The following is a 25,505-nucleotide window of genomic DNA, read 5'->3' on the forward strand; positions in this document are numbered from 1 at the left end:
CCTGACAGGTTAGTGCCCTCCGGCGACCAGACAGTTTGAGACGTAAAGTTTATCGAACGTTCTCCGCTGACTTTATTTGACGTAGCTGTTTAAAACAAGAAAATGTCCTTAACTGCTGCGTAAGGATATTAAATGACAATTTACGTACGTACTATTCAGGACCGCCTGGATAACTTTTCATCTATTACCATCAGTTTTAAAGGATCCATTTGACGAAGACGCAGAGTTGCTGAGTGGCTAACGTTGTAGCGGCTAACGCCAAGAATTTACTTTAAACTGGCTAATTTTAAAAATAACTGACCTGAACACCACATTAATGTACAGATATCTGACCTTGACGGAGATAACACCTATTCAAACTTTGTTGTGTTACTTGGGTTGCTTTTGGTAGCTTTTCGTGTTAATCTGACCGACTGTCGATAGATAAACTTTGAAACTTTCAAGAGAACTTCGAACATGGAACCCGAAAGCAGCAGCTAACAGTTGGTTAGGGTGGAGTTAAAGTTTATATTCACATTGTTTATAGACTGCGCTCGTTGTCCAGGCTGAGTCGGAACGTCTCTTGTTTTTTTATTTTTAATTTAAGCTTCCCAGTATGTCCGGGGACTACAACGTCAACTTTAACTTTCTCCACCGGATCTGTAAGTTGGTGGTGCTACTGTGTCTGGTCCACATCTCTGTTACTGTGGTCTTCTACGTCCGCTCTCTGGACATCCGCTTCGCCTTTGCCCAGAATCAGCAGTCCCCTTACCATGTCACAACAACGAACCAGGTCAGAAACTCCGACGCAAAGAAGGAGGTGACCGCGGTAGTGCAGCCGGAGCCCCATCCGGAGGAGAAGGAGATCGACCAGCCGGTGAAAAATCTGGACAAATGCCCGGAAACATCACCTTTGCTCGGTAAGACTGCTTTCGTTTCCTGTTGGGGATTTCTCCCACGTCACCGCAGGAACACAAAGAACAGATTCATTGTAAAGGGTTAAACGTAGGTTTTAGATTAAGGGAAAATCCACCACAGTCTCTGTTGTTCTGATTTAGAGTAGTGACTGAAAACGAGCATCAGTTTTTGATTTAAGATCGTATCAAATAAGCTTTGAAGTTTGTCAGTAACAGACGTATGGCGTCACATCCGAGTTTATGTCCAAAATAATTCTAAGGTAATTCGTTTTGAGGAAATTAAACATGTCTCAACACCTTTACTGTTCAGAACATTATTTTAAAACGATCAATAAATTACCAAACAGGTACTTTAAAGTACTGTTTCCCATTAAATCACCATTATTGTGATTTTCAGCTGCTCTCTTGACTCTTTGGGATATCCCAGTTTTTGTCAGAAAACACCTCAGTTACACCCACCTGTCTTACAGGTCAGACTAGTGTCAGTGTTTGTATAACCCAAAGCCTTTGTTCTATCCATGTGGTGCTGTTTAAACTTTGTCAGGCAGTTAAATTCAAACTGACCTTCTGTTACCCAGTGTGTTTGTTAAGTAATAATATGCCCCTGTTACAGCAGCAGCAGCAAAATGACTTGAATAAATAAAGCAGCTGACCCTGACCAATCGAAAAATAAGTGTTTCTGTGAGGACAGAAATGTCCCTGTTAAAAATTATTTTATTTAGTCTCTCATGCAGCTGTGATAACGATCATTACAGACTTAAGACAATTGAAAGCTTTTACTCCTGAAAGTAAAATCTCACCTGTGTCTGTGTCAGCCCAGTTATCACAGGAACAGGGAGGAAACACAATATTTTAGTTGGGTTATCTTCAGAAAAGTTACTTTTTATCATGAGGGAACATTTCTTACCATAACAAAAGAAGGTTAAAGAGCAACCAGATGTTTCTCACACCAAAAAACAAACAGTTATTTAACACTTATCTACATGTCCTAAAATGATCAAAACCAAATACTTGCTATAATTTACCTGCCCTACACTGAAAATGTCAAACATAGTTCACTGGGCATGTCCCTACACAGTAGCCCGATTTTGACATAGATGGTGTTAAGTCAGCTCTGCTTTAAGGCAGATTTTGATATTTATAACAAAGTATTAAAGACTGAAATGCTGCTCCCGTTGTTTTTACACAGCTGCTGAGATCCTAGTGTCAGAGATGTGACGTGTTTCACACATGTCACACACTCACTTGCATTCCAGAAAACGGTAATAGAGGATGAACTGAGTGTGGATGAGCTTTTGTGCATTTGTGACATCATTTTGATCTCAAACAATGGTTTTTGTTTTGAAATGATCTGTCTTGTTTTGTGAATTGATAGCAGTGGTTATGTGGTAAATATCTAAAGCTTATCATATTCTTGAGGTTAAACACTGACGACACTCATGAGGAGTTAAACTGTATTACAGGTGTAACTCAAACAGCATGATATATAATTTCAGCATTATAACCACAATGTCCAATAGTCATATCACAGGACATGTGATGTTAATGGGAAATTACCCCAACACGTTATGCTACAGCCAATTCTTCTTGATACAATTGGGAAAAACAATTTTACCATGCGTTGTTGGAACTGTTCGTTCTGTCAGTTTGTTAGCTTAACTCTGCATCAGTTTTTGACAATATTTTGCAGCCCTCAAAGTAGATGATAAAATGTAGTCATATCTGAATGTAGTGTTACAGGACAGGCACTGTTTTAAGTCCACTCTTTCATCACCTACCTGCCCGCCACACAATGTAATTCTCAAGAAACTGAGCCTCAAGGGGAATCTTAAACAGAAACTCTCAAACGTTATCATGTGACATCATTGATCTGATGTCATCTTAGTTTATATTGTTGTCAGTGTCTCATTCCTGGCCCTAGTAATACGTCCTCCTCAGGTCCTTCCTTTCCCTCCTGATCTCCTCCCTACTCTCCCTGCCTCCCTCCTTGTGTTCCCTCCTCGACTCTTTCACACTGTCTTCTTCTCTGAGCAGCAGCAGTTTGTGTGGTGTGATGGCAGTGTAAGGAGTTAATGCTGCAGCCTGAGAGCGAGTGCAGGATTTACAGCCTGTTGCTTTTTCTGACTGTAGGAAGTACCCAGCAGCAGCAGCAGCTGACAGTGTTACAAGTCTTTTGGGAGAAAACCTGAAGTTCCACTTTATTACTGCAGAATAAGTAAGAGTGAATTGAATCAAAAGATTGGAAGCACAAACAACATCATTTCTTATCTGAATTTACAGGTCGAATAACAGAAATAATAATTAACCAGTATTTCTGAGAGGCACTTTACCATCTAAGCCACAGCATGAGGTGCTGTGGCTTGGCTGGTTAAAGTGCCTGTCTTGTAAACAGCAGATCCTGGGTTCAAATCCCAGCACTGCCTCTGTTTACACACACCATTTATGAATATATATATATAATATAATATAATATGAATAGCTTGCTTCTAAATGCCCAGTCGTCCATGGACCACAGGGTCAGTGGTTTGATCCCCGCTCCCGGCTACATGTCGGTGTCATTGGGCAAGACCGAAGTTGCTCATGCTGTGGCTTAGCTGGTTAAAGTGCCTGTATGCAGCAGGTGAGGTCAGGTGATCAACTTGCATGGCAGCCACGGCTGTGTGTGTGTGTGTGTGTGTGTGTGTGTATGGGTGAATGGGAATCAACATTGTAAAGGGCTTTGGATAAAAGAGTTTGTGGGTTTCCTTTGTTGCTTGATAATAACACAGGAGCTCAGTCTCAGTTTGAATTGAGGTTGAATAATCCGTTGGATTGTTAGAGCAACTGAGAGTTTGAGATGGGCATTATAATTATGTTTTGAGGTTGAATAATTTAAGGCAAAGTAAAATTCAAAGTTAAAATTTAAAAATAATTCATCCCACATACTGTGCACTAAGTATTGTTGTTTAACTGGACACTGTCCAACATTGTAGTTTTGTAAGTTAATAACTTTATTGTTCCCCTTTATGAAAAGTAATCTTTATTGTTATCAACCCACAACACACGGTGAATGATGAAACAAATCAGCAATAAGCTACAAATACATAAGAATTTAACTTAAAACTTATTAATTAAAATAAATTATCAAAACCTGGCGAATAACAATAGCAGCCATACTTGAAGGAAACAGTTGTGCAGTGTGCTGGTTTAATGTGGTTTTGCAGTGACCTGAGATGGTCCAGTTTGTCTCAGATGGATCAGTTTATGTTATTCCGATGTTTGTTTTCAGTCTGAGGGTGTCCATGTTTTCTTAGCTGTCACTCCCCCACCCCAGTCTTGCACCTCAGTCTGAAAACCCACGAACTGAACCCACCAGGTCTGAGTTTCAGCTCAGAAGCAGAAAGTTTCTTTTCAGCTCTGGATATACTTTTAATATTCTTTGAAGTTTATTTTTAAGTGTAAAGCTGTTTGTGTTATTAAAATAAAAGTGTGCAGGTTTATTTCATATATAAATGTGTTATCCTTTAATAGTAAATGTGAACATAAAATGACTCAGTTCAAATACAGCTTTGTATAGGTACACAAAGCACAGCCAGATATTGTCTGGAGAATCAGCTCTGGACATTGTCCGGGGTTGTCACTTCAGCGGGAGATTGTCTGAGTCTGAAGAGTCTCACTAGGGAAACTTTGCTTGATTTCATTGAGGGGTGAGCGAGTACAGAAGGCACAACATGATGGTAAAATTCAGCTGCAGGAAAGAGTGTTTTGTTAACATCACATCAAAGCCATGTTTTAAAAAAAGATACTGGTATTCACCTGATGAAAATACTGTATCATTAACATGCCCATTTGCCCGCTTTAAATCATCCTGACAATTTGTGACAGAGCAACATGTTCACTCACATTACCTGGACTTTATATTGGGGGGCTCGCAGGATAAAGTCCAGGTAATCTCTGAACCATCTGACTCAGACATTAAGGTTTTTACATCCTCTGGATTCCTCTGGGTAAAGACTGGAGAAGTTTGGGATTCTAGCACATGTGACTAACATGAACATTTTACAAACGGAGATAGATATAAATTGCAGTTTGAAATGTAAAATAGCAATAGACAATAAAACTGTAAAAAATATATAATATGAAGCTAGACAAGCTTTAATATTTAAAATGAAAGTGGATTCTAGACAACTACTTAGACTCAGGAGGCAGAGCGTTCGTTCACTGATCCCAGGATTGTTGTTCTATTCTATAAGTGTCCTGGAGCAAGACACCGAACCCCAATTTTTGTGGCTCCCAGTGAGTTCAGGCCAACTGCATCACAGCTCCCCCCCTGCTTTGACTAAAATGTAGGCTTATAGCCTATTGTTTTTAGTTTTCATCAGTAACATTTTATGCTGATTTTATCTTTTATTTTATATTAATGAAATCCACATCTACAGACTAATAGAATTGTAGCTCACAAATAGTAGCTGTATGGTCACACAAAGCAATGCTTTCTGATATCTTTGTTGTTGTATACACTGTCTCCAAGGGGGAGATGATGCAGAGAGTTCATGTCATGCAACTTTAAAAAAAAAAAAAAAAAAAATCTGTATTGACTTTTTGTACAGAATCTGTACAGAAATTCTTGCACACATTTTGCACACTTTTAGTCCTGCTGTAACATGGAAATTTCCCCAGTGTGGGATGAATAAAGTTTTATCTTATCTAGAAAAGGTGCTGGAAAGGAATATATTTAGGCATCGCTCCTTATTATGTTATCTCTTTTCAATCAGCCTTTCATTCTGCTGTTGTCTGCCGTCGTTGAAAATGTTGTAAAAAAATCCTTGTTCTCGAAACTGAATATATCAGAAGAAATCAAGTGAGAACTTGAATTGGTGTATGTGTACGTTGAGGCATGGGGATGTTGTGGGGTGTCGTGGCGAGTGAGGACATAGAGAGAGAGCTATAGAACTCATACTATGTTGGGTCAAAGAGCAGCATGGAACATGAATAATAGCTGATAATAAAAACGCATAATTTTGATTTGATTATTATTTAAATTTAACATCTTATTTTGACAGTGCTACTTAAAATATAATCAACAGTGGATTAAATTAAAGTTTTACTCAAATAATGACACCAGAAATTTTTAACAGACATCGTTTAATTTTTGTCATCGTGTTGGTTAATGTTTCTTCTCTGTGTCATAGCTTAGAGAATCGGATGTTTGTATCCTCCATTTTGATAAGAAACACCTAAATGACATACCCAAATTAGAACAACAGGCATTGTCGTGCCTGTTAATGCTGTTTTCAGCTCCCGCACACAGCAAACCAACATGGAGCCTCCACATGTGTGTGAAAATCCAAAATTATGACCATGTGTTGGGGAAATGTCAAGATAAACCATGATTGTAATTTGATTATTTCCAGAGAGTTCTATCCATCAATTTGTTTCAAGACTTGGTTCATAGCAGTCAAAACTGCTTTAAATTCGAGTTATGTCTATAATCGGCAGACTTTGATTGTAACAACACCAAATGTTTCTCTGTTGTTTAGGGGTGAGGGAAGTTAGTGACTTACAAAGGTTTTTCCTGGAATACACAATTCTCTGACTTGGACCAGAGTGGGAAACATTATGTACTGGAGGGGAAGGAAAAAAGCTTGTTAACACTTAAATTCATCTGGTATCCTTGACAATAATGTTTGAATAAATTAAGCTGAGGGGGAAAATTAAGACTTTATGAGGGCATTCAAAGATACTAGTTTACCTTATTTTGGTAAATATGTGGGGGGAGAAATCATGTTGATAAAATATGGAGGTCTGTTCATCAGACATTTTCCTCTTTCCTTGTTGGTGAATCCTGTGTGGTTTCTGTCTACTAGTGGTGAACAGACACATCAGTCAACCATTGGATATCAAACTGATGACTGTTGGACTTAAGAATCAAACCATCCAGTAACTGTGACATCTGACAGCAGAGGACAATTCAGAACGCACCACATGTTCACAAATGGGTTGTTTAAAAAGGGTTCTTTGTTTTTTAGTTCTAGTTTATAGTCCAGGTGGTGTCCTGTTTTTAGTCACAGATATTTCCATAAAAACCAAACCAGACACGTGTTATTGTTAAATTGAATATGAAGATACGTGGAGATCAGATAAAGGTTGCTGACCTGAGATACAGTACGTCTAACTGCTCTCTGAAGTATCTTAGTCATGATGGAAAACTACCAGTGTTAGTGAACTGCTGAGTCTGTGTGTTAATGATCAGTTTGGACAGAAACCAGCCTCTTTCTGCAGCAACATATTTTTCTGATTACACACTAAAGTTTGGAAAATTGTCTGTTGGAAGGAAAAAAGTTTCCTCTCCTGCTATTTGTCTTTAGTTCAATCTAAGAATTAAACAAAGTGCAAGCTATAAGAAATGAATGTATAACAACAAATGGAAACACATTAAACCCTGTATCTGAAACATCCTACCTGAATACCACTTTTTGATGTCATAAATGTAGTGATCATTCAATATGTCTGCAGAGGCTATTTACTATATTTGTAAAACCTCACAGTAATCCTCATTAATCCCCATTAATCCTTTTTCAGATCTTCCCCAACATAATGTAATGTCAGCAGAGTGAGAAAGTCAAAACATGGCAGAATACAGTAAATATGAGAATACAGTAAACAAACAAACACATTGAAATGCAGCAGTGCAATGCAATGCAATATGGGAAGGAAAAGAAATGCAGTGCAGTGCAGCGCAGTAAAGAACTGCATCAAACACAGTAAAAAAACACCTTTAAGTAACAGCACAGTAAAGAAATGTTGCATAACACATTAAATGAAATGTTAAAGACAATGTGATGGAGTGTTAAAGAGTCCAGCAAGGAAGAGAAGACGTAATTTAACAATCCACTCTTCCTTTAACATTTCTAGACATTTTACAACTGATTCCAGAAAAGGAAGAGGAAAAGGAAGCCAAAGGCTTCAGAAATGAAGGCCAGGCTTTAAATTTCGAAAACATAAGGTGCTACACACTAGCTTTTTATGTTGAAAGGCCCTAATCAGATAGAATGCTTTTTAGCCGCTTGCTGCGTTTTTTGGTTTAGTTTTTACCGGAAGGTACCATCTAAATCACTTTCCTTAGCCTAACCACTAAACTAAAGATCACTAGTAGCTAAACATGTCTAAATATTGTGTCATCATTACTCTAAACATCTTAGAATGATACGTATTTTAGGATGAGTCAGTATAGTTTTTAAAGAATGCTTTTCTGCCAAGAGTTTAGCCTTTTTCAACTGGACATGTTCATGGTGATGCAAAAAACATCAGACACATACAACAGAGAAGTGCGAGGCGTGCCACAATACAACGCCCAAAATGCTTCACTCTGATAGAAAACAATCACAAACAAGCATCCTCAGAAAATATTAAAACATGTTCTGTCTGATTGAGGCCTTAATGTCTGTGAATGTTGAAACTGTGGAAACTGAAGGAGAAGAACTTGTTTAACACTATATAATGCGGGCATACTCTAAAGCTTTCTGATGTCTCTTGTCCTTAGTTGGTCCTCTGCGAGTGGAGTTTAACATCCCCGTGAATCTAGACCAAATAAAGAGGGACAACCCTAATGTGCAGCCAGGGGGACGCTTCAAACCCAAAGACTGTGAGGCTCTTCAGAAAGTTGCCATCATCATCCCCTTCCGTAAAAGGGATGAACACCTGAAGTACTGGCTGTACTACCTGCACCCAATCCTGCAGAGGCAGCAGCTGGACTATGGCGTCTTCGTCATCAACCAGGTATGGCGTAATGTCATAGTGATGTAATCATATCACCTGTGCCCATTGTCAGGTTTCTTCCTTCCAGCTAACACAGCGGTGGTCTGTGCTCATTTGTGTCCACCAGGTATTAGTTGAACTGTGGTAATGGGTTGTTGTAAAGTAAAACATAATGGAGTCAAGAGAAAAAACTAATGAGAAGGTGTGTTGACACTTTTGACTATTCTGTGCTCGAGGTGTGTCAAGGTCCTGGAAACATCCTGGAAAACATCATGAAGCCTGAGCAAGCAATGATGAGTTGCAGTATGACATGAATCAGCATTTGAGAGAGTGTGTTGGTTCTGTGACTTCGTATCAGAGTTAAACATACAACACATAGCAGCCACAGTGCTGCCGATGTTATCACAGTAGTTTTGTGGTCACACTAGAAACCAGTTTAGAGAACACTGTCTAATTGTCACTCATAAGAAATAACTTGGATATTACGGTTTGCTTTTAACTTAGCATGCTGTTGTTACATTCAGTACTGTAACTGCTGCAACTATTACTAATATTACTCCGACTACTACTACTTAATAGGTGTTAATAGGCCCTTTTGGGGCAAACGGTTCTCTGAATTTAGTTCTAGGGTCATCGAGGAAAAATCTAGATCTCATTTATAAATGTGGATAAAATGATCACATGTTTTAATCAGGGATGTATTTAGCCTAATAAAGCAACAGTCCTAAGTCTCATCTTCAGGCTGCATTGGGTAGGTATTCAAATAATTTTAGTTTAACATGCAACCCTGGGGTACTTGAAAATAGAAACAGACCTAAATTTGAGAGACATTTCATTACATTCACTACTGTTTTTTTACTTGTTTGGAAAAATCAGTATAGGAGGTTAAATTGAGCTGAGCACCATATGCTGTTTCAGATTTGCTTATCTAAAAATATATTCACAAATTAATTTGTTTCTATTTACTGTAACTTTATAAATATTAGTTATTTATCATTTTTTGAGACCACCTAAAGTGGAGATTTTGTTACATCTGAGGGAAGTTATCTCTTTTAGGGAAAATGTGATTAAAACGTTTAAACGGACAGAGATGATTCTTGTTACCATGAGAAAATGACTAAAAACAAATAGAAAAATGTTTAATGAATGACGGACACATATTTATTATATAAGGCCTTATTAAAATAATTCCAGTGGTAAAGGAGTATTACAGCTAAGATTATTATGTGATGTGTCTTAGGAGAAAGCCATCTCAGATCAATCAGCTTCATTATCCAGTCATTACTAGATCTCCAGTAAAGGGGTGTAATGATTCAGTTAAAGACTTCTGCAAAGGATGCACCTGTATGCTTTATCCTTAGAGGTCTAAACTCTCAGTTGGGCCAGAGGCCCATATTTTTTCCTTAATGTAAATCAGTGCCCAACAGAAGTCATCTGTCCCACCTATGTCACAGCACCGTGATCATTTACACCAGTCCTCATATTTACTTAATAATTTAGAAATCCCGTTTGCCCTTTGAAATAATAAAGTCGGCAGCTAGTCAGTTAATCAGTGTATAGTTATTCAGCTGTTGTTTTGATCAGTTACATTTTTAGAATCCTGCTTCAAATTTGATATTTGTTGTTTTTTCTTGTTACAGTCAAAGGCAAAACACTAAATATCTAAAAATAACTATAAACATTAATAATTTCACATATAAATTTGTGTATAAAAACTGCAAAGCAGTGTGAAGTAGTAAAAATTTAAATGAGTTCTTGTATAAAACTACAGACAAAGGAATGTGGACATATACATTTTATTGTGTTATTATATGTGTATAATTCAGTGGTGCTTGAAAGTTTGTAAACCATTTCTGCGTAAATGTGAGTCCTAAAATTATTCGAGTTGAACTGACAGCATATAATTCGATAACAGATAAACAAATTAGAAAAAAATATTTTTTTCTTTCCTTATTCAATAATTGTGAGGGCATGGTCGACTGTATATGATCAGTAAATATATAAAGTAAATGACATAACCTTGACATAGTGCTGAAGGATCATAAACATTTGCAGTTTACAGTATATTTCAGACAGTAAAGCATAAAGACCAAAGCCCAGATATGTTACTTACAATTATCATTTCATAGTTTAACAGATTATTAGAGAAATTAATTGCTATGTCAACACACACCCTAAAACTAAACCTGCATCAGAAGAAATAAAGGACGGTTACACAATCCATATATAGTTCATTTAATTTCTGCTGTATTTGATTTTGTGGATGGACGAGCACCTGAGCTGCTGATAGTTTATATTCAGGATGTGTTTTGTAGCAGCCTCTGTCTCTAGCTGTTTGTCACTGCACTAAATGACCTTCCCCTGAGGATTAATTAGATTATCTCATCGTAACTGCAGGTCACATGCTTCTGCTGGATGCTTTCTCAGTCTAACATTGTTATTGATGTATTTTCTTTATAAGAAATATGTTTTTCACTACACTGTTACGGTCAGAGAGCAACATTTCCCCTCAACTAAATGGCTATTATTTAGTTTCTTAAGTGTTAATTGTACATGGAGAGTGCATTTCTTACTGCTGTCACTGAGTACATCTTGGTGAAGTAAAAGACAACAGATGGTAAGGAAACATAGAAATCTGAAAATCAACATTCAAAAGAGAAGGACAATATAGTTCCCAACAAAGCCAACGATTAGTAATCACAACAATTTTAAAATCAAATATCAAAGTCACCAGACTTGATGCCAATAAGGGTTGTGTTGCATATTGTTCACAATATATTGTGATAATTCCCCATAATGACAATTCTTTACCTCCCACTGAGGAAGGTGGGGTGAACATGAGCATTTGACACCCTTAAGAGCATTTTTCCCCTGATAATTCAAATAATCATTGTGACTGTGTTTGCTTGCTCTTTAGTAACCCGGCTACTCTAACAAATGTCACCATATATTCAGGGTGTTTTGCACACATTACTCATGCACCATATCAATGCAAATGGCAACACTGTTTATCTTCTCTGACTAGAGTTAAGTCTCTCTTCACTTAAAGAAGTTTGAATGTCTGCTATACTGCATAAGGTAGCCAAGCTAAATTTAACTGCAGCATTTAGTGTAAAAATAAAAAAACCTTATTAATGCCACATTAATAAGGTTAATGCCATTAATAAACTGGCCTTGTTTATTTTATCTGTACGAAGAAAAAAAGATGTGCTGAATATTTCTTTTCATGCTCATGATCACTTTTAAAAAGCTGATTAAAAACAACTGGAATAATAGCTAAAAGATATTTTATTAGGCAACCATGCAGCATACAAAAAATCTTTCTGTTAGCATCCCAAATACAGTTTGTAAGATTAAGAATAGAACAGAGCAAAAATAAATCCAAACACAAAAGACAGCATGGACATTGTGATTAGAATCAAACCCAACAGCAGCAGAATGCAGCATACCTCATTTACTGTGGATGGTTTATGTGAGGGCTGGCACATCTGCCTTGGTTTACGTCAGAAGCTCTCAGTATTGTCAGGAAGGGGCTAAAGACCTGATCCAGCAGAGGCTGGTAGTGGAAGCCTGGATAAGATTTGACTCCTTGGCTGAGGAGCTTCATGATTGTGGCTGAAATCAGTTATCAGAATTTGTCTGGAGGGTGAATGTGTGTTTTTACATTATGATAACATAGCCGCAGGTATAACCCATTAAGTTATACAAAAGTTGTCCAAATTTATAATAATGATGGTTGGTTTTGGTTCTTTGAAACAGGTCACTTCTATCTTGTCATAACAAGTCTTAAAATCAGTTGTTATAGGCCTTTTTCAAACCTGTAGTTTGTTCTGGGCAAAATTAGTGGATCAGTTTAGAAACTTTGTGTATCTTCTATTTGGTTCTGTTTTGTTTCACACACAGATAAATCCAAGTGAACCAAAATGCATCATGTAAAGGCATGACAACCATCGTGTCAGCCCATTAGTTAAAAGGATCTGAGGCAGGAACACAAAAGCAAACACAGGAAATGGATCATGTATACTGGTGAATCATCTGTTAACAAATTGCTATGAGACATGGAACAACTGCACAATAAGTATTTCTTACAACCAGAATGATTATCTGGGCAACAAACCAAGCAAAACTGGTGCAGATGCAGAATTAACTTTGGGTCCACTCTCAAGTGCAATTGCTTTGATGGAAGCAAATGGAAATGAACCAGAGTTTGATTGTACTGTTTTAAAATGCATATAGACAGGTAGCTAGGTCAAGACCATGTTAGCAGTAGGTATGGCCCATTTTCTTCCTCATTATCTTATCCCATCTCGGTCAGATTTGAAGGCTTAAACAACTTTTATCCCAAAAAAAGAAGGAGAGATGCAGATAACCCATTCCAATAACTCAGGCACAGGCACAGGGTAACAGAAAATATACATCACAAGATTGCACCTGCATCAATGAACATGGTGTGACATAACATTACATTCTTTATCAGCAGTTCATACAGTTAAAAAGCAGTTCAACAGTTAATAATGATATCCTAACATGCTCTGAACTGTAACTGTTAATTAATTAAATAAACTGTTTTCACTAGAACATCTGTGGTTTACAATAAAAAATTGTAAACTCATCTGTTCCAGCTTCTAAGGGTTAAATCCACATCTGGAGAAGTCTACATATGAAGTACTGTTCTGTTGTCTCTGCACTCCTCTGCTTCTTTAACCTTCAGAGCCAATCCAACTCTGACTCTTCTTGTGGTTGTGTGTGACTCATGTTGTTCCTCTCTCTTTTGTTCTTCCTTCTCTTCCTCTTCATCTTTCCTTCATCTATTTCAGTTTCCTCCTTAGTCTGCTTCTCACCTCTCAAACTCCCCTCCTCCTCTTTCCCCCTCCCCTGCATGGCAGGCATTTCTCACCAATGGCTGTGGTCGCTGGAGCCACTGAGACCCCCCCCACTGCTTGGTCTCAGCCTATAGCAGCTAGCTGAGCAGGTTACACCGGTAATACAGGCTTCTTTCTATTGTGTTTCTATCTGTTTAAACTGTGTTCTCTTTGCTTGAATCTCCAGAGTAAAAACCAAAGCTGAATTGCAGACAGGTTTAAAAGTCACTACTCAGCTCAGTTTACCATGGTTCAGTCACTTTACTAACCTTTTTGTCTGTTTTTCAAGTTTTTGTCTTTGTCAGCTGAAAAATCCTGGATACAATTTTATATTGACAAGTTATGTCTGAATCTTAAATGTTGGCAATGGCGTAAGCATATTGTAAGAGATCTGTATCACCCGATTCCTAATTTTAAAGAATTGTGAAACAAAGAAACTGGGTTTTCTGCATACACACATTCTCCGTAGTGACAGTGACTCCAAGTTTAGTTTCAGATTTTCTCTACAGTTTATTTTAAGGATGGTTTCTTTGTTGGGGGTTTGGTTCTGTTGTTAGTATTATGCTGGACTTTGTTCAGGTGTGATGCTACTAAAAACCAGTCAAGATCTTCTCCAGAAAAATCCTCATTACTTTAGAAAACTCTGACCAGTAGACCAGAAAGTGTTTACCACACTGCATTTTTATCTATTGTATGTGGTGGTTATTGTTAGAAGGACATGTAAGTCTTTCTGTTCTCACATGATTTGTGGGGTTTTCTGTCTTATAAAGTCTAGTTGTCAGTGTGTTCTCCTTCCAGACTGTTATAGACTAGGAATCTGTGACAGTTTGTGCAAAAAGTGTTTCAGTGTGAACTGTCTAGTCTTGGAAAATCTTAGTCTTCAGATGTGTCCCCACTACTGTTTGGACCAGCAGTGTTTGGCACTCTCTCTCATCAGCTTAACTGTGCAGTGAATTGATGAGGTTTTCACTGTCTAGCAAGTCATACTAGAAGCAAAACAGTTTAGTACTTGTATTTTTTACTTGGTATCGGCAAGTACTCAAATGAAAATACTCAATCTGGGAAAAAATGGTATCACATTACTTATGTTTAGTAATTAGATGTGGTACTAGTGTGGTGGTGCTGTAGTTAGTCATGTTTTTAACTAGTTATTATAGTGATGTGTTTATTGTAGCTTTTAAGTGTAGTAACTAGTTAATATAGTGATGGTGGTTATTGTAATTATTTATGTTTAGTTATTAGTTATTGTAGAGATGTGTTGGTTATGGTAGTTATGTTTAGTTGTATGTGTAGTGCTGATCAATTGGTTCAAGAAGAAACTACACACAGTCCTGTTTGTGTGTCACATTCTTTAGCTGCATGTATGAAACATGTCAAGGCGGCTGCAATGAACCCCCCAGGTAAACTGAGATTCTCTGCAGGTGGAGGTTGCTTAGCAGCCCAAGGTTTGTTTACTGCTTGGTGGAGGACTATTATCAGTCAGCAGGAGAACCTCTTTCTTGTTGTCTGATTCCTCACTCCTCATTAAATGATTCCAATAATAATAAAACAATAAAAGTCCCTTCCTGTTGACCCATTTAATAGTTAATCGCCCCGAATAATAGGTTATAAACAGTATGTGTCAGATTTTTATTTTTATTACTGAGTTTACTCTGCAGTAAGGTCCATAAGTATGTGGACTGTCAATTTTATCTTTGTACATCATCAGGACAATGGATTAAAATTGAAATGATGAAGATGTTCTTAAATTCCAGATTGTCCATTTTAGTTTGACGCTTTGGTTGAAAATACTAGATGAACTATTTAGGCATCTCAACCATTTATATTCACATAAACTTTTTAGAGGCTCAACGTATTTACACAAACCAACATAATTAAACATTAAATTGTCTGTTTTAATGCTACAGACATCAGCAGATGCTGGTTTCTTCCCTTGTGATGCTCTGCCAGCTCTACGCTGCTGCTGCCTTTGTATCCTGATAGTTTTACTTAACACCATTTTCCTAACATTATTAAACCTTGTTTAAACACATGTTAAGCCTTGGATGGTGGTGATAGAAATTATCATGTAACCATGTTTCACCATCGTAAAGCAGCTCATAAGTATCTGTGGAAAGGGCAGATGCTGCAGGAGACTTTTTTTACCACAGAGCGAAACAAACTGAGATCTACATGTTAAATGATGTTCTAAGGTTGGTAATAACAGTAAATGTGTGTTGTCACCCCCTGTGTGTATGTTGGGGATCAGGATGGAGATGAGATCTTTAACCGAGCCAAGCTACTGAATGTCGGCTTTGTGGAGGCTCTGAAGGAGTACGACTATGAGTGTTTCGTCTTCAGCGATGTCGACCTTATCCCAATGGATGACCGCAACACCTACAAGTGCTTCAGCCAGCCCCGACACTTGTCTGTGTCCATGGACAAGTTTGGCTTCCGGTGAGATTACACCTGTCTTGTTCATTCTGACACCACATTAGTGGGAAGGGATTTTTTTCTTTTGTGAAGCAGACTTTGACCAGATACAGGACAAGCACCAAACTAGGACAGGAGATATACTCAACAAGTAAGTACTGTTTGAAATTTGATTGTTGGTTTCAGAGGTAGCTGAGTGTCTGTCATTTCTCTTGAGTCTGCTCATTTAGTCTGTTTTTAATAGAGTTAAGAACTGTAGGTAGAAAGTTTTGCTCTTCCGGTGGAGTGGATATTTAGTCTATTATTGGTGGTAGTTTCAGCTTAGTAATCATCAAGCGTTCACACCTTTGTCCTAACAAAGGCACACAAATTAGTTTGGTTTCAATGAGGGAGCGGTTTTGGCTGTAGCCAATTAAGGCCATATATAACACACCTGTTGGGCTGGAGCATCAGCGGAAGCATCAGCCCTTGTGTTCAGCCCTCCTTGTGTGAAGACCGACTGTGTAAAGATGAGCAAGTCTACCTGCGCGAGGACATTAGTTAATTTCTAAATTCTTTTACTTCTTCTGTTTCTCTACTTTGCGTCAAATTAGCCCTTTTTACTCCGGAAAGCCTTTTTCTTTGTTATACCACGTGTTTTCAGCAGATCCCTGTTCTCTCCTCTGCAGACGCAGGACATGGCGTCCTACTAAAAGACAACATGTTTCTCATACACACTCTCACCCAGTCCACTTTGTCATCAGCCTCTTTTTCTCTTGCCCTGTGGAACTGCCAGTCTGCAGTGAACAAGGCCGACTTCATTCCAGCTTTCGCTACACAGTCAGCTGTTCACCTGATGGCAATATCAGAAACCTGGATCATGCCACAGAACACAGCCACCCCAGCTGCACTCTCCACCAATTTTTCATTCTCTTACACTCCTCGCTCAACAGGTCGGGGGTGGGTGGGACTGGACTTCTCATTAATGATACCTGGATGTTTTCCACGACAGCACCCCTCAGCAATCTGTCATCTCTGGAATATCATGCCGTTAGGATCATAGCACCGATTGCAGTCCAGGTGATTGTGACATATCGACCACCAGGCCAGCTGGGGAACTTCTGCGATGAATTGGACATGTTGCTTTCCCACTTCCCTGAAGATGGCACTCCTCTAATCGTCATGGGAGACCTGAACATCCACCTGCACAAACCACATGCGGCTGACGTATTTGCTCTTCTAAACACGTTTGACCTGAGTCTGGTCTCAACTCTTCTGATCCACAAAGCTGGGAACAACCTCGACCTCATCCTCGGAACTGCACCAGAGACAACATCTTGGTCACTCCTCTGCATGTATCGGATCATTTCTTCATTGAAATCACAGTTTTTATCCCTAGACTTTTGCAGTCTCCCACCACATTTGTAACATTCCGTCGTAACCTCAGGTCTCTCAACCTGGATTGATTCTCCTCGCTGGTCTCCACAACTCTGTCCCCAACACAGGACCTCTCCATCCTCGATGCAGATGCAGCCACAGACAGCCTCTACAATACACTTTCATCATGTCTGGATTGTATCTGCCCAATGTCTTCGAGACCCGCTCGTCCATCAGTTTCTAATCCGTGGCTCACTGACCGTATCTGTGAACAACGCACCACACTCAGGAGTGCTGAGAGGAAGTTGCGCAAATCCAAGACTCCATCTGACCTGGCTGAGTATTAGGATCTGCTTGGATCTTTTTCTCACAGTGTCGGGCAAACATCGATTACTACCAGGAGAAGCTCAGCAACACCTCGGACACCAGAAAGCTGTTCTACACTTTCAAATCACTCATCTACCCACCATCTACCTCTCTCACTGTTGACGACTTTGCCAACTTCTTTACCAACAAGGTGGCAGCCATCAACTCACAGTTCTCTCCTCCAGATGATGACATCCGTCTAACCTTTTCTTACACTGCATTGCTCTCATCATTTGCAATTCTGACTGAGGATGATGTATCGACCCTCCTCCTCTCTAACCATCCAACCACCTGCTCTCTGGTTCCGAGCCCTTCCACTCCTCTTCAAGCAGTTGCACCTGCTCTAATGCCAGCTATTACACAAGTCATCAACACATCTCTCACAACAGGGACTTTTCCAATCTCTTTCAAGCAGGCCCAGATTACCCCACTGCTCAAGAAGCCTTCTCTTGATCCCTCTGTAGTGGAGAACTACTGACCTGTCTCCTTCCTTACTTTTCTGGCCAAGACAATGGAACGAGCAGTCTTCAATCAACTCTCAGACTTCCTTTCCAAGAACAACTTCCTCAATGTCAACCAGTCTGGCTTCAAGAGGGGTCACTTCACAGAAACGGCACTCGAGCTGCAAAAGCCGCAGGTCAGTCTTCTGTGTTAATTCTACTTGATCTATCGTCAGCCTTTGACACTGTGAACCATCAGATCCTCTTGTCCACATTCTCTGACTTAAGCATCTCAGCCTTGATGAGAGAGAGACATCTTCAACTCAACCTCTCCAAGACCAAAGTCCTTGTCTTCCCAGCCAGACCTTCGAAACAACACAACATCAGTTTCAATATTGGATCTACTGTGATTGTCCCCACTAAATCGGCCAAAAATATGGGGTCATCATCGACAACCAACTGCAACCAGCAGACTCTCTCCCAATAATTAAAAAAACTCCCAACTCCAGAAAACAGATCTCCCAACACTCCCCAACACTCACCGGGAACAACTATTTTAGGTTTCAGTGTCTTACTCAAGGACACTTCGGCTTGTAACCAGAGGAGCTGGGGATCGAACCAGCAACTGTGGGGATTGGTGGACGACAGGTCTACCTCCTGCGCCATGGTTGCCCCAAGTATTCAGAACTTTTTCCACATTTTCTTATGTTACAGCCTTTGATCAAAATGGATTAATTATTTTCCTCAAAATGTACAAACAATACCCCTTAATGACAACAGGAAAAAAGTTTGTTTGAAATCTTAGCCAAAAAAAATAAAAAATCAAACAAATCACATGTATATAAGTATTTACTGCCTTTGCTTAACAGTTGCTTGCTGAAGCCCCTTACAGCCATTACAGCCTCAAGTCTTTTTAAGTATGATGCTACAAGCTTGTCACACCTATTTTTGGGCAGCTTCTCCCATTCTTATTTGCAGTACCTCTCATGCTCCATCAGGTTGGGTGGGGAGTGTTTGTGCATAGCCATTTTCAGATCTCTCCAGAAATGGCAATCGGGTTTAAGTCTGGGCCCTGGCTAGGGCACTCAAAGACATTCACAGGGTTGTCCTGTAGCTTCTCCTTTGTTATCTTGGCTGTGTGCTTAGGGTCATTGTTAGTGGTACCTTGTGAATAAATCTGATTCCAATTCTACTTACCTTGTTACAACCTCCAACAATAACTTCAAACTCTTTTCAATGTGACCTTTTTAATTTAACAAAAATGAAGCCAAAAATATCAAAAATCTAACCAATACAAAGTACCCCCTTACTGCTGAAGTAATAAGGAAAGGAAAAACTGACTTCTGTGTGTCTGTCAGATACATCAGAAAACAACTGTTCAATCTGAGCAGAGAACATAAAATACAGCTACAGCTTGCTGTGTGTGAAACTTCCTGTTGTCTAAAGATGTGAAGAATCAACAGAAACTGAAACACAGCAGAAAGAGTGAAGTTCAGTACAGTAGGAGGACTTCAGATGGGACCTTCCTTTCTGCTATCAGATTGCCTGTCATGTAAAGTTTATTGCTGCAGCTTTCAGTTCAGTGTCTGATTACTGTGTAAAATTCTAAATTGACAGGTTATTAAAATTGCTTCAATGCAGAATTTAGATTAGTGTATCCTCACTGAATTTACCACAGTAAAAGCTGAGGGTAAAACATTTTGAGAGCCTGCTGGTTCCTCCTGGTAAGCCAAGAAGGAAGACATGGAACTTTGAATGTCAGGGAATGGCAGAGAGCTTAACACAGTGTAGCTTAAGAAAACACAAGCACAAGCAAATGAAGAGAATGAGTCTTACGACACAGAAAAAACACAACCAACAAGTATACCCAACTGCCGTTTTTGTTGAAGCCTACACTCTTTAAACAAAGCAGTCTTTAAGCAGATTGAAATTTGCCTATTGAATGTACATAGTTATTTTTTTTGTGTACTGTGTTATCAGAAGATGTATGTGTTGTAAAAAGTTGGTGGTGTATTTGTTAAGACCCAGAAATTACAAAACTAATTTGGATCTCACTGGTGCATTTGTGGAGAAAACAAAGATCCTCAGAAACATGATTTAACTGAAAACTGCTGAGTTATCATACATTCATGGTGGTGACACTTTAGTTCTGGGTGGGTCCACAAGTTCACTTCCTGTCACAAGTTTAGGGGTTGAGGGGCGGGGTGATGTTGATTTGTTCAGGAAGTGCTGACAGTGCCACCACAGAGCAAGAGATCAGCTCTGGGAAATACCAACATCTGCCGTTGTTCTCGCTTCCTGTTTCCTGTACTCACAGATAGTGTGGCAGGTTTTCCTCTGAGGATTAATTTGTTTCTTCACTTCCTGTTGTTTAGTATTGCACAGTCAATGTACTGCAGCTGTATTAGGGATTTTACATGCATCCTGGGAGAAGCTGCTCGAGGTAATTATGAAAAAACAGAGAAGGTGTTTGTTGCTAGTTATTAAGAAAAAAGTCATAAGTGAAAAAGGATTGACAGCAATTATTTATTGTGGAAAAGTATTCTATCTTGAATATCTGGGTTTGGTAAATTTGAAATGGTTATGACTTCTAAATGGTTTCAACTCCATCAGTCAACTATTAGGCAAATTATTAGGCAACGCCACTGTCGCCCTCCCCAGGAGTGGCCGACCGACTAGGAGGTCCAAAGGAATCCCAGGGTAATGTGATGAAAACTAAAAGCCCATCTAACATTCGTTGTTATTAATCAGTACAACAGAAAGAGATTATGCAGCAAGACGATATTAACACACAAGTTATTCGACCAAAGAATGATTACAGATGAAATGTGGTGTTCAGTCAAAGCAGTTCAGTCAAAGTCCTGACCTTAATCTTCTAGAAATAATGTGGAAAGACCTGAAGCAGGCAATATATGCAGGAAGCCAAACAGCATCCCTAAACTGAAGCTGATTTTTGAAGAATAATTAACTCAAATCCCTTCCAGATGATGTGCAGGGCTAATAAATACTTACTGGAAACATTTAGCTGAAGTTATTGCTGCAAAAGGTGCTTACAGCAGATACAGGAAGACTCATATTTTTTTACCACACGCACATTTGTTTTTGGGTTTCAGTGGCTTTTTTATTTTTATTTTTTTACTCTTTGTGATTGTAATAAACGAGGATGTTTTTTTTTCTGATGTATTCTCTGCTATAGTACAAAGTGATAATGTTTATTGATAATGTTTATTTAATGATAAAGGTTTTTTATCTTGTAGGTTACCTTATAATCAGTACTTTGGAGGTGTTTCCTCTTTGAGCAAAGAACAGTACCTGAAGATTAACGGCTTCCCCAATAACTACTGGGGCTGGGGAGGAGAGGACGATGACATCTACAACAGGTATAAATTTCCTGACAACTCATTAGTAACATCTAGAAGCACCCTGTTTCCAAAAATGCCAGGACACAGTGTAACATGTAATTAAAGACAATGCAGAAACAAGTAAATTATTTGAGACCTATTATTTATTGTATGTTGAAACTGAGAATTTTTTTTTATACACACAAAAAAAGTAATTCAATTCATTTCACTGTCCACACAGGAACTCAAGTGCAGATGCCCTTAAATTGATCATGATTGTTCTCATATATGTTAAAACATCTCCTATGCATTTCAACTGTCAGTAAATGGTAAATGGTAAATGGTCTGCACTTATATAGCACTTATCTACCTAGTGGCACTCAAAGTGCTTTACATTGCTTCTTATTCCCCCATTTGCGCTCACAATCACACACACACTCATACACCGGTGGGGGAGCTGTTGTGCAGCTAGCCAACACTCACCTGGAGCAACTAAGTTGGGGTTCAGTGTCTTGCTCAAGACACTTCGACCAGAGGAGCCGGGGATTGAACCAACAGCTGTGAGATTGGTGGACAACCAATCTATCTTCCTGCATCACAGTCACGCCAATTTTATCTTCCAGAATAAATTATAATGCATAAAAGAATTGTTATGGACAACATTAGCAGGTGGTAAATTAGCCCCCAAAATCAGCAGACCCTGCTTATCTCAGCAAGATTCCTTGTAATTTCAAATTATTTCTCAAAAAAACATAAACAAAAATAAAGAAAATAACTGAAAATACACACAAACCACTTGTGAACGTAAATTAAATGCCACTAAAATGCTGCACAGTGTTATTAGTTTTGCCTAGGTTTGTCAAAATGAGTTTTTATTACTTCATGACAGAAAAACAAATGTTGGAAAAAAAGTTAACACGTAATTAATCACGTTCCATGGTGTCCTTTAACTCAATATTGTTTTTGATTTCACATACATCACCCAAATGCAAAGAGAAAACATAACATGGACCAATGCATTTTCATTTTCAAACCACATTACTACATTGCATGTAAAACGGTTCCCCGCTTACGAAAGAAGCCTGGTTTCTTTAAGTTAACATTAAACAGACTGTTTCACTAATCCCAAAGAGAACACCTATTACCATGGTAACTCTACAGCAAAGTAGGTCACAGCAATTGGTTTAATATGCAAAGATATTAATATTACAACCCCAATTCAGAATAAGTTTGCATGATGTGTAAACTGTAAATTAAACTGAATGCAAGGATTTGCAAATCTCATCAACACATATTTTATTCACAATAGAACATACACAATATATCAGATGTTGAAATTAAGACATTTTACCATTTCATGAAACATATTAGTTCATTTTGAATTTGATGGCAGTAACACATCTCAAAAAAGAAGTTTGCTCTAAAACCTCTATGTACTTTTCAGCACTGATTTGTAGGCTGTCCAGGCCATAGGCACTAGTGCACCCCCATACCATCAGAGATGCAGGCTTTTGAACTGTCCACTGATAATAACCTGGATGGTCCCTGTCCTCTTTATTCCACAGGACATGGCCTCCATAGTTTCCAAAAATAATTTCAAATTTGAATTCATCTGACCACAGAACACTTTTCCATTTTGCCTCAGACCATTTTAAATGAGCTTTGGCCCAGAGAACATGTGGTGTTTCTGGATCACATTCACATATGGCTTCTTTGCATGGTACAGCTTTAACTTTAACTGTTCACAGACCGTGATTTCTGGAAGTGCATTTGTGGCCCCCTCAGACCATCTCTTCCCTGTTTTGGTGGGAGGGGGCTGCCTTTGAACCAGGGGTTTGTACACAGACAGGAGGTGGATCAGGTTGTGGTCAAATCCTGCTGAGAGGCAGGAGGCAAGAAGAGCTGTAGGCCTCTTTAACATTTTAGTACATAAGGTCTAGTGTCTTCTCCCCCTGGTGTGACAATCCACATACTGGGTGAAAGTCTTTTGTAAAACGTACAAAAGATGGGTTTATTAACATATCCAATATTGAATATGAAGGCAGAATAAATAGTATCCTGGTATTGTGCAATGGTTGGATTTTTAAGTCAATTTAAGCATTTAAAACTAGGCAAAAAGTTAGGTGTGTTGCTTAATATAAAAATATTGAAACCTTTATTAAAATGCAGCCAGAGAGCATCTCCTACAATCTGCACTGTGCCCACACCAAACAATCTTGCCAGGTTCAAATAAAGAAATTGCAAGTTAGACACACCTGCCTTAAGAAGGGCACTCTTACCTCTCTGAAGGCCCTGCCCAGCAAGGGGAGGAGCTTTCTGTACTACCCTTCACATATAGTAAGGACGGAGGCCCACCGACAACAGTATGTTGCCAATAAGCAGAGATGGGAATGAGTTAAAAGAAAAGGAGAACAACTGCAACAGGCTGCTGCTCTGCCCGCGCCTGCGCATTGATGATATTATATACTGTAGATGGTGGAATCTTCAACGTCGCAATTTTCGAAATTTTAAGTTAAGGGACATTTTTCCACAGTTTTTCACAAATTGGTGAACCTCTGGCTCTGCCTCTCTGCAATGCTCCCTTTTAATGCCCCGACATGTTTTTATTTACGTTTTACACATCCCCCCAACTTTTTGGGGATTGGGGTTGTATATGGATATAGATTAAGACAAAATATGATAAGCATCAAAAGTCACTTATGAAAAGTACAAAATCAAATAACTCAAATCTGACTAAACTTTGCTATAATCAGCTCATTTGAGTCAGTCTTTGTAGCTTTAACTTACAATAGAACATTTAGCTTACTCTGAATAAATATTGAGATATATATCATGCATTGCCTTTCAGCCTAAAACTCCCCTTATTAAATATTGTTTGTGTTAAAATAAGAGATGTTGAACTTTAAAATCTATGTAAAAAGTTCAAGGAATCACTGAGTTAAAACATTTTTAAATACTTTCACAGCAAACATTGATGTAGGTGATTATCTACAAAGCCTGTAATTAATTGCTTTTTGTTTTATTAAGACATTGTTAAAGTTGAATATTGAAGCTACATATTTCTAGTTACGTATATTCATGATTACTTAAGTTGGTTCAAACTTCTAAACACTCTCTGTGACAGTACTGTGATACCAAGTTATGTAAAAGGTACTCTTACTTCCTGCAAAATGTAATTTTAGATGTGTTTCAATTCAGGGTCTGCATTTGAAGACCAGTTTTGTCACGTTATGACAAGGCTGTCCAATCTTTTATGCAAAAAATTGTTATGTTATAAAGTTCCCCGTTGCCACCATATTTGTTTGGGCCAAGAACAAGTGAGAAGTTCTGCTCTGGTGGGATTTGCTGGCTGTGTCTTTCTCCAGAACATCAAGTTGTTAAGTGTGTTGCCCACGAGTTAACTCGTGATGTGTGACTGCATAAACAGTCAACGTGTTATTTTCCTACTTTCTAACTTTAAATATCTCGTCAGTGCATGCAGTGCCACACTTGTATACACCTGCTAGCAATGTGTCTGCATGGGACCTAAATGTTAGCTTCTTTCATTTGCAACCCCTAGTGTGACCGACACACACACACATTCCCTGAGCTGAAAATAGAACAGATGCAGTAACCGTAAGGTAAGAGAGTCTCGAAAAATGTTTGACAATAGTTAACATACCACTACGAAATGCTAGAGAATGAACAACAATGTCATGCACACAGGTCATTCTGGCAGACCGCTATGTATTTATTTGCAGACAAGTACGTAGCCTTTGTTTAAAGAAATAAGTGGGACTGAAATTCAGTTTATGTTAAAAGCACCCAGGACTACAACTGGGTTTTTACTCGTAACACTAGGGGAAACTAAAGACTAGAAAAGTTCTGTAATGCTTAAAACAACTGGTGAAGCATCTTACAAACAATGAGGTTATTTGGCAGCAGGTCATTATCGTAAATGGGTTTAAAAAGAGTGCCGTGATGCTGAGTCTTTCAGAAGTAATGATGTGTGTTCAACACCTCGACAATACAATTTGTCACCTTAAAATAGTGAAGGGTTGAGGTGAAGAGAAAACAGTCTTGTGGTCGGATGAGATTTTAATTAATTTTTGGAAA

At 38.7% G+C, this 25,505-nt stretch overlaps 1 protein-coding gene across 1 annotated transcript in view; it reads left to right on the top strand.

Annotated features, from left to right (window-relative positions):
- b4galt1l (DP-Gal:betaGlcNAc beta 1,4- galactosyltransferase, polypeptide 1, like) overlaps positions 1-25,505 on the top strand; it is a 29,817-nt gene continuing 4,312 nt past the window's right edge. Inside the window, exons 1-4 of the mRNA XM_067519575.1 lie at positions 1-899; positions 8,419-8,654; positions 15,744-15,931; positions 21,327-21,449. Of these exons, the coding sequence (XP_067375676.1) occupies positions 596-899; positions 8,419-8,654; positions 15,744-15,931; positions 21,327-21,449 (851 nt within the window). The 5' untranslated portion in view covers positions 1-595. The remainder of the gene's footprint in view (positions 900-8,418; positions 8,655-15,743; positions 15,932-21,326; positions 21,450-25,505) is intronic.

The sequence above is a fragment of the Channa argus genome, chromosome 10 (assembly GCF_033026475.1).
Source record: "Channa argus isolate prfri chromosome 10, Channa argus male v1.0, whole genome shotgun sequence".
In the NCBI taxonomy this organism is placed as follows: Eukaryota; Metazoa; Chordata; class Actinopteri; order Anabantiformes; family Channidae; genus Channa; species Channa argus.